Source organism: Globicephala melas, chromosome 15, assembly GCF_963455315.2.
Source record: "Globicephala melas chromosome 15, mGloMel1.2, whole genome shotgun sequence".
NCBI lineage: Eukaryota > Metazoa > Chordata > Mammalia > Artiodactyla > Delphinidae > Globicephala > Globicephala melas.
The window spans coordinates 37,685,654-37,695,115 of NC_083328.1; the positions used below are offsets into that span (position 1 = coordinate 37,685,654).

General features: G+C 66.8%; 2 protein-coding genes across 4 annotated transcripts; both read right to left on the bottom strand.

The window, feature by feature from the left end:
• Positions 1-197: 197 nt before the first annotated feature.
• On the bottom strand, positions 198-599 carry NHLRC4 (NHL repeat containing 4). Its single transcript, XM_030872148.1, has one exon. The coding sequence runs from the start codon at positions 567-569 to the stop codon at positions 198-200; it is 372 nt and encodes a 123-aa protein (XP_030728008.1). The 5' UTR covers positions 570-599.
• Positions 600-3,180: 2,581 nt separating this feature from the next.
• Positions 3,181-9,073, bottom strand: PRR35 (proline rich 35). 3 transcript variants are annotated; one of them, XM_030872638.2, is made up of 3 exons: positions 8,456-9,073; positions 4,249-5,380; positions 3,181-3,983 (listed from the first exon to the last, which is right to left on the bottom strand). In XM_030872638.2, exons 2-3 carry the CDS (start codon positions 5,340-5,342, stop codon positions 3,362-3,364), a joined length of 1,716 nt encoding a protein of 571 aa, XP_030728498.1. In that variant the 5' UTR covers positions 5,343-5,380; positions 8,456-9,073; the 3' UTR covers positions 3,181-3,361. The 3 variants fall into 3 exon arrangements, with proteins under 3 accessions (XP_030728498.1, XP_060141105.1, XP_060141106.1); XM_060285122.1 differs by lacking the exon at positions 8,456-9,073 and adding an exon at positions 8,201-8,290; XM_060285123.1 differs by lacking the exon at positions 8,456-9,073 and adding an exon at positions 7,985-8,006.
• Between the last annotated feature and the right edge of the window lie 389 nt (positions 9,074-9,462).

Genomic DNA, 9,462 nt, shown 5'->3' on the forward strand with positions numbered 1-9,462 from the left:
TCCAGGAGGAAGACAGGAGGCCAGGCCCGGGCCCGACAGCAGTGCTCAGGAGTGTCAGCAAATGTACAAGGTCAGGAAGGCATGGCCAGCAGCCCTGGAGGACCCTGCAAACCCTGAACATTCCTCCTGTCATGGTCCAAACTCCGGGGGCTGGACCCATGCACAGTGAGGGGCTGCTCCCGTTCAAGCCCACCGGATCAGGCGAATTCCAAGTAGGACTGGTACACTTTGATGTAGCCGTCCTCTGCATCCGCCACCATGAGCTGGCCCTGGGGCGCACAGGCCACACCCAGGGGCCACCTCAGCCCCTCGGACACCAGGCAGATGGGCGCCCTGGCCCAGGGGAACAGGGTCACCTGGTGCCGCTGCTCGTCCGCCACAATGACACTGCCCGCTGCGTCGGTGCACACGCCTGCTGGGCTGCCAAAGTGGTGCCCAGTCAGGTCCCCCAGGGAGCACAGGGGCTGGCGGGCACTGCCAAACAGCCACACGTCCCCAAACTCCTTGCTCACAGCCAGGCCCCCATCAGGCCCCAGACCCACCCAGCAGGGGCCCTCCAGGCCCAGCATGGAGGCGGGGGCTAGTGGCTCCAAGGCAGGGCCTAGTGTGAAGCTGTGCACAGCCCCGGGCATGTAGTCTGTCACCAAGAGGTGGTCAAGGGTGTCCACAGCTAGCCCCCTGGGGGCCAAGAACGTGCCCACTGTCACCCAGCGGCCTTGAGGGGCTCGGACGGTGTGCCGCAGCACACGGACAGCCCTGTGGACCAGGTCACTGATCACCACGAGCCCAGCAGCTGTCACAGCCACGTCCTCCGTCACGAAGGCCCTGGCCCCTGGCACAAGGCAGGGCAGGTGGCAGATGGAGCGTCCCTAGAGGTCCAGCACGTGGATGCAGGGTGCAGTCCCAGCCGTCAGGAAGAGCAGGCCATCTGGGGAGCAGTGCAGGCCCCAGCCCCTGCGGGCACTGGGATCCACCCAAGCAGCCGGGGCCACCAGGAGTGAGTGGGGTCTCCAGGCAGGTCCAGTGTGAGGCGTGGTCCCTGGGACGTGGCTGACCCGCTGGTGGGGGAGGCCCAGGAGGTCAGGGTAGGAGGCCAGAGAGCTGGCCGGTAGGCGGACATCACAGCCTCAGCCTCTCTGAGCCAGTCCTCCAACTGGGCCAAGTTTGGGGCTGCAAAAGAAACGACACCCCACCATGTGCCAAGCAGTGTGACAGTGGACCCCCTGCACACTTCCCGGCGGTGCTGGTTCCTCCTGTTTTACAAATTTGACTCTGTTCCACCAGGTCCCGACTTCCAGCCGTGCTTCTGGGCCCTATTTTCCCGCACTATTTTGTGCGGTCCCTGAACACAATTCTGGGAGACACATGACCCAGGAGGGCTGCTGTGGGTTTTGTTCTGAGGCCGGAATGAGCTCAGGGGCGTCTAGGTGTCCGAGGTGGGGGGAGGGGTGACAGATGAGCAGTGTTTCTCAAACGCCTCCGCCCATAGAACCTTTTCTCCAGACAGGGAAAGTGGCCCTTGTTGGGGGCAGCCCAAGCCCCTGCCCATTGCCCCACACAGCCCTTGGAGACTTCCAACTCCTGAGGGGTGAAGCAGGAGTCCTTTCCTAGGCCTCTCTGGCTGTGGGGAGGGGTCTCCTACCTGGGGGGGCTCATGCTCTGTTGTTGGAAACCAGAGCCTGAGGGGGTGGGAGGAGCCACCTGGCAGAGGAGGGGGGGAAGGGGGGAAGGGGGGCAGGGAGGCAGAGCTCTGGCTGGGCCACCTTTGAGCAGCACCCAAGGAAGCTCTAAGGAGTCCAATCACTCAGCTGCTGACCCCACCACGTACCTTCCAGTGCTGCCACATTCCTGCCTCGGGGCCTTTACTCTGGCCTCTGGGACATTGTTCACGCTGCCCCTGCACAGCTGGTTGCACTCACGGTCCTCTCAGCCCACCCTCCCCAGGGGGCCCAGGGCCTCCACCACCTGCTGTCTCAGGAGACAGCACCGCCTCCGTCCTCCAGCAGGACTGAAATCTCAGGACCTGGGGGAAGGGGCTGTGCCCCCAACCTGCTGGCTGGGTCACTCACCAGAGTCCAGGGCGGGGGCCTCCAGGGGCTGCATCTTGCACCCCCACAGACTAGACAGGTTGGGTCCTGTCTCTCTGATCCTGTTCCTGCACCAGCCTGCCAGCAGGGTCAGGCTTATGTCTGTCCATTGGGTGATAAGAAGTCGGGGTGCGGTAGCCAGGTAGGGGTGCTAACGGGAGGTCAAGGTGGGGTGGGTCTCCCTCAGACTCAGGACCTGGGGATTCTCCAGACACTGCCTGACTCAGCCCACAGCCCCTCCAGGAAGCCCCTGGAAGGTGGGGGTCAGCCGTGTCTGTGACCCACAGCACTCCCTACCTGACCGCCTGCACCCCAGCTCTGGACACTGCGGAGGGGCGGGCGGCGATGCTATCTGCTACCGGTGCGGTTAATGGGGCGGCCGCAGGTCCTGATCCGACTGGCCCCAGCCCGGCTGGCCCAGCGTGGGGAGCCAGGCACAGGCAGGAACTGCCCTCCCTGGGGCCATTGCTGGGTGGGCGTGGAGGTGCGGCCAGCTCCCAGGAACAGAAGTGATTCGCTGGGTCCGAGGGTCCCCCGGGCACCCCTCCCCGCCTGCCCCCCACCCCCCACCCCCGCCTGTGGGAAAAGCCAAGTCTGGTCGCGCTGGGAGGGAGGCAGCGAGCTGTGAAGGCCACCGATGCCTATCGTGGCTGCAGGGGCTGGCAGGGGCCCAGCGGAGGCCACGCTGGGCGAACAGCCCTGGGCCACAGAATGTGGGGGCACCGTTGAACCACAGAGGGAGCGGCCTCCTGCATGAATCTGACATTAGGCCTGTCCTGCCAGATGGGGGCTGAAGCATGTCCAGGGGTCCCTGCCCACAGCCCATGTGCAGAAACACAGGCCTGACCAGGGCTGAGACCGTGCACACCTACCTGCCTCCCCCCGCCCCACTCTGCCCCCCCCATAGAAAGCTCCCCACTCTCTTCCCAGACTCCGGCCCCCCAGGGAGGGCCCAGTCCACAAGAGGAGGTCTGGACACTGCCCCCCTGACGCTCAGTCTGGGGACATCTCTGCAGAAGGTGACGCTAGACCAGCGAGGGATGAAGGAGGCCCAGACGGGGTGTGAAGGTGGTTTCCATTTTAATGTCCACAACTGTGATCACTAAAGAGCCATGACCCTCTGCTGTACTTGTGTGGCCACAGAGACGGGTGTGGCCATGGCGGGTGGGGTCTGTCCACGGGCATGCTGGGGCAGGTGTGGGGCCAGGCAGCAGGCATGGGGTTGGAGAAGGGCCCCTGTCTGTTAAGGACAGAGATGGCAGCAGGGGCTGTGGTCAGACCTCGGCACCCGTGGGGTTCTGCAAGCCAGGGACAGCCTCAGGGGGCCAGGAGCCCCCAGGCCCACCACGGGTGCCCCAGCTGCCAGGAAGGACAGGGTCCTCTGGGGCCTGGAGGGGAAGACCCGGTGGAGGGACACTGGAGTCAGCCTCACACTTGGTGGTGTGGCTGGACAGAGGCTGGGCTGCCAGCATGCCGGGTGGCTTGGGGGTCCCCCGGACCAGCATGGGGCCCAGCTCCGGCTGCCCCCAGAGCCCTGGGGGCACCTCATGCCCCTTGGTGGGTGCCCGTTTCACAGAGAGGTCGAGGGGAGTGTCAGGTGGCCGCACGGCCCGCTCCAGCGCCTGGTGGATGGTGAGCAGCTCCTGGCGGATCTTCCCCAGCTGCTCCCGCAGAGGCCGCGGGGCCAGGCCCCCAGCAGGCGCCAACTGGCCCAGGCGCTGTTCCACCCTGGCACAGTCACCAAGGGCCCGAGTCAGGTCCTCGCCCACGTGCCCAGGGCCCCCCAGCAACAGGCCCAGCGGTTGCTGGGGCAGGGGGGCCGCAGGACCAGGGCTCTCAAGGTCACTTAGCTCCTTGTCCTTAGGCCACAGCATCACGGAGGGGCTGGTCCTCAGGCTGGGGGGCAGAAGCCAGTCAGGAAGCTGTGCTGCGCACACAGTGCCCCACCCCCTTCACGCCCCTGTCCAGCCTGGCGCCCTGGCCTAGGGCCTCGGAACCCCAGAAGGAAGGACAGTTTGGCTCTCTGGTCTCAGTCTCCCCTCTGCGGCCTGAAGCCCCTATTCCTGGTGACTGAGCTCCAGCTGGGGGCCCAGCCACCCTCCCCCCCAGCCCTCTTCCCACCTCTCCTAACACCCCCACGACTGGGGCCCCTGACACCCACCTGCTCTGGGAACTGAATTTCATCCTGCTGCAGGGGTCCTGTGGGGCTTCTGGCCTGCCTCCCAGGGCCAGCTTCCTCTTGGGGTCGCTCTGGGCAGCCCGCTCCAGCCCCCCCTCCTTCCCCGGGTCCCTGAGAGCACCACGGGGCCAGGGCCCACCCAGCCCAGGCACTGGCAACTTCAGCAGCCCAGGGACCAGAGTCTCGGGGGGCCCTTTGGGGGGGGCGGAGGGCTTGGCAAGGGCAGTCTTGCCTGCCGGTAGCCCCAGGCTGTGCTCCAGGAGCAGGGGGTAGTACAGGCGAGGGACCAGGGCCGGGCGCTCTGGGGGCTGTGGGGCAGGGAAGGCAGTGGCCGGGGGCAGTAGGGGGCTGGCTGAGGCCAGGAAGGGCACGTGGGCGGCAGCGGCCAGGGAGGGCCCCAGGTAGGAAAAGAGGCCCGGGCCGAGAGGGTAGTTGACGCCCAGCAGGGACAGGTGGAGGCTCTGGGCCTCAGGGAACTCCCCGGGGGTGGGTGGGGGGTAGCAGGGGACACTGCTCTCAGGGCCCGTGGCAGGCACGTCCACCCCGGACGTGCTCCTTGGGCCCCCACCCCTCCCCGGCTTCCACGACTCGGCCAGGAGGCCACCGAGGCTTGCACCCTTCTGGGAGTCCCTGGCCTCAGGGAGCAGTGTCTCTGGGGACCCCTCGGCCCCTGGCCTGGGGCCCCCAACCCAGCGGCGCAGGGAGAGGACATCGGTGACCATGTGGTCGGGCGTGGCGGGAGCGTCCAGCGCTCCTTGGGGCCGGCCGCTGGGGTCCATGGGGTCCGAGGAATCCGCGGGGTGGCCTGGCGTGGGTGCACGTGGCCGGGACGCGGCCGATGCCCGGCGGCAGGCCCAGTCGGGGGAGTCCAGCAGGAGGGAGAGGGAGTCCTTACAGAGGCTGTACTTCATGTGGTTGTAGAGGTGGGACTTCTCCAGGCAGGTGAAAGGGCACTGGAAGCACTTGTAGTTGTAGGGTTTGCCCCAGGGCCGTGGGATATAGTGTGGCTTCTTAGGCTTCCTCGCCCGGGCCCGTGCCCCGGGGCCCAGGCGGCATGAGCCTGCCTCTCCGGACATGGCAGCTGCTAACGGGCAAGCCCCGGCCCCATGGCCACCTGCGGACAGGGCCTCGGTCATTGCCAGCCGCCCCGGCCGATGCCCCCTCCCCTCCGTCACAGCTCAAGGCTAAGCATCCAGGCACCGGCGCCCGCCCCCTCCCCCTCCCCCTCCCTGGCCTCTGCCAGCAGAAGTGGCCTCCCTGCCTCACTCTCTGTAGGGTCAGCAGACACACGGCAGAAAAAATGCAGGATGCCCAGGTAAATGGGACTCGGGTAAACGGGAAATACTTTTTTAGTATAAGTATGACCTAGCCAATATTTGGAATGTGCACTAAAAAAATTATTTGTTGTTCATCCGAAATTAAAGCTTAAGTCCTGTACTTTATTGGTTGACCCTACACGCATCTCTCCCCTCAGGCCTGGCCAGTCCCCAGCAGGCCCATTTCTGGTGTGATTCCACCCACGCCCATCTCCCCCACACCAGCAGAGCCCGGGTCTCCGTCTACCCCACGGGCACTGGGTGAGTGACTGGAGGAAGCCAAGTATGACCAGACTCACTCCTGGGGACACGGCCCTTCCTTGTCTTAACCCCTCCAGAGACTTTCCTGCCCGCGGGAAAGCCAGGATAAGAGCCGTGAGATGAGAAACCAGCAGAGGTTCTGAGCGCCTGTTTACACAGTGTCCCTGCTCTGCAGGGCGTCGGGTGGGCACTGTGGTCTCTGAGGGGGCCAGCCTTGCATGGGCCAGGCCAGGCTGGGGGGCGTGGATGTCCAGCATGGCCTCACGGCACAGCCACCTGCTCAGCCTGGCTCCATCTGGGTGGCTGCCGGCAGGTCGGCAGCCGAGCCTGCAGCGGCCGAGCTTGGCCAAGACCCTCCTCTCCCCATGCCCCCGCACGCTTGCTCAGAAGCCGCTCTGCACTCCATCTGGGCTGCCACCTGGGCTGTCCACCGCCCCAGTGTGCGCCTCAGCCAGGTGCTCAGCGAGTGTGTGCACACAAGCGTACAGCTCCCGCTGAGCCCTCCTCACTCAGCGCCTGGAGGGACCACCTCTGCACGGCTGGGCTGACTCGGAACAGAGAGCAGGGCGGCCACCAAAATGCAAGGGGCCCAGGCACACGAGGCTCACACTCCACTCAGAGTGGACAGGGTCACTGTACACATGAATGCACTCGGCACGGCCGGGGTGTGAACAGGCACAGGGCGCATGCACACACACACACGCACACCCGAGGACACACAGGGTCACAGTCACTCACGGATGTAGACACATGTACACTTGCCCTGCTCCCGGGGTTCAGGGACGGCCAGGGCACTGAGCAGGGCAGGGCTGGGGTAGCTGGGCAGCCTTTGGGAGCAGGCCGTCCTCCCCACTGGCCTTCGGGCTCTGTACATGGCAGGCAGTCATGTCTGCTGCCCCCAAACACTGGATGGGCACCCCCATTATGGAAACAGCCACAGGGGTGGAGAGGGCTGCCTGTCCAGATGGGCCCTGTGGAGGTGGGGTTGGCATGGCCATGGCTAGAGTGTGGAGGGCAGGGTGAGCAGAGGCTAAGTGACTAGCTTGTGCAGGGATGTCCACATCGGGGAGGGGACAGGGCTCCAAGAGGAGTGCATGGTTGGGAGGAGGCGGCTGTGCCCAGGAGAGGAACTGGGGCTCCCTTAGGGGCTGCAGACACTCCCTGGACTTGGTGGTGGGTGCAGAGGCAGGCCCCATCCCTGCCCCTCACCCCCCCAAGATACAGATGACAAATGGGTGTGTGTGCTCTGGAGACGGAGGCGGCTGTGCTGGGGCCATCGATCACCCAGCCCTGGGAGCCACACAGCTGTGCCGCCTCGTGCCACCACCCACCCCACTTCCCAGCCAGACCCCTGAACTGGGGGGGCTCCTCCTAGGCCTCTGGACTAAGGGGGCGAGGGGCCCCTCCTGTGCTCCCGCTTCAGATCAGTCACCTGGCTTGGGGTGGGGGGGCTTGGTTGGGAGCCATCTCAGCACCTGCTGACCCCACAGGGGCCCAGAGAACACCTGGCACCTGCCCAGCGTGCTTGTGCACAAGCAGAAGACACCCCCAGACAGCAGCACACACCCCCAAAGGCACATTCATCCGCACATGTGTCCCAACCCGTGACTGGGTGCGTGTGCCCAGGGCGGCCTGCACCCGCAGTGTGCCTGCGCAGACACCTGGTCCCACTAACCTTTCCCTGTCTGGGGCAGAACTGGTGGCAGGCCAGGCGCAGGAGGCCTCACCCCAGGGTGGGAGAGGGGGCACCCAGTGCTTGGAGCCACCACCAGCCACCAGGGGATTGATTATAGCTCACCCATCCCGGCTGGCGCCCTTGGGACTTGGGAGCGCCCCACAGGACGTGGTGCAGAGGAGGTGACCAGGCTCCTCCTCGGCTGAAGTCGAGACCCCAACTCCCTCCCCGCTTCCCTCCACAGCCGAGCCCGGAGGGCGCCCTCCTACAAGGATGGGGCTGCTGCGCCCTGATGGTCCCGGTGCGCCGAGCCTGGACGCCGCTAAGTGGGGGACGTGGGGACTGGGGTTGCCCCGCCCGCGCCCCGACAAGCTTGGCGTCCCGCCACCCCGGCGCCCCTCACGCCCTGCCGGGCCCCGCGCAGCCCCCAAACTTCCGACCCGCCGCCGCCCCGTGCCCGCCGTACCTGCGCCCCGGACGGAGCAGAACCTGCGGCGCCCCGATAAGTCAGCGCGTGGCCCCGGGACCCCGCGGGAACTTCCCGCCCCGCCCGGCGCCCCTCCCCGCCCGGCGCCTGCCGCGACCCCGCACCCCGCGGGACCCGCACAAGCTCTCGGGGCGCAACTCGGACTCCGGCCTGGGAAACTGAGGAGCGGCCCCCACGCGGTCTGCGGTCACTCACTAGGCAGCGAGTCCCCGAAGCCTCCGCCACGGACCGCGTCCCCCCGACGCCGACTCGCACCTACAGAAGTTGGCGGCGGGAGCGGCCGCGCGTGCGCCACGGCGCCGGGCTCCGGGGGGCGCAGCGACCTCCGACCCGGGCTCGCGGTGGGGGTGGGGGCGCGAGCGCCGGAAGCGGTCTCCCACCGGCCACCTCAGGTGCACCCCCCCGTCTCTCCCACTTCCCTGCCCACAGTCGCCCCCTCCGCGCACTCACCGGCCTCGCGCGCCCGGGACCCGCTCAGCAGTCTCCGCCGCGCCGACAACTCCTGGATGGAGCCGTGGCCGGTGACACCAGTGGCGCCACCAGAGCAGGGCAGGGACGGGTAGCGTCGCGGCGGAGCCGAGAGTGGAGACGCAGGTGTGCTGCCGAATGAGGGGCTCCTGGCACCGTCCCCGCCCCCGTCGCCTGCAGGCTGCCGCGGGGGTGCGCAGAGGCAGCCAGGTCTCCCGGGGTCCCCGCAGCAGTGTGATGGGGTGTCAGCGGCCGAGGACGCAGGGAGTGGGGCCGTCAGCACTCATCCGTCAGGGCAGGGCTCTGGCCCCTGACAGCCCCTCCGCCTGAGCCAGGGCCTCTGGGCTGAGCCCTGGGACAGGGGGACCTTGGAGAACAGAGCCAGCCTGGGGAGGGCTGCAGCCCAGCCCGAGAGGGGACAGAACTTAGCTCGGGGAGGGCTGCAGCAGAGAGCCGGCAGCAGAGCCCAGCACACACGGCGGAGCAAGCCTCCTTTTCTGGCCAAGACTTGCCTGCAGTACCCTTCCCTCTTCTCCAAACAGGAGGCTGAATGGGTCTGCACCCCCAAACCTCTGTCCTGCCCACTGACGGCCACCGGCTCAGAAAGAGGGTCACATGCACTCACTCCCCCTTTCTAGAAGCATCACCCCCCAGCCCCCACTCCTCACTCCCCTGGCAGGTACCCAAGGAGGGCTGCATCTGCCTGCTGTTGGCAGGACTCCTCTCCACTGGCTGTCCCTCCTGGGAGGACCCGGGTGAATGAGGCGGGGCCTGGGAAAGGGCCCACCAGAAAACTCCCGCCCCTAATGTCCTCACGGCCAGAGCTGCTCCCAGCCCCACCTCCCAGGGTACTAGACTCCATGTTGATCCCCAAACTGTCCAGACTTAACAGTCTGGAGCCCACTTCTCAGCTGGGGCCCAGCTGGGGCCCAGCTGGGTCCTAGCGGAAGTTCATCTGATCAGCCAGGACCATTCCAGAAGTGGACACA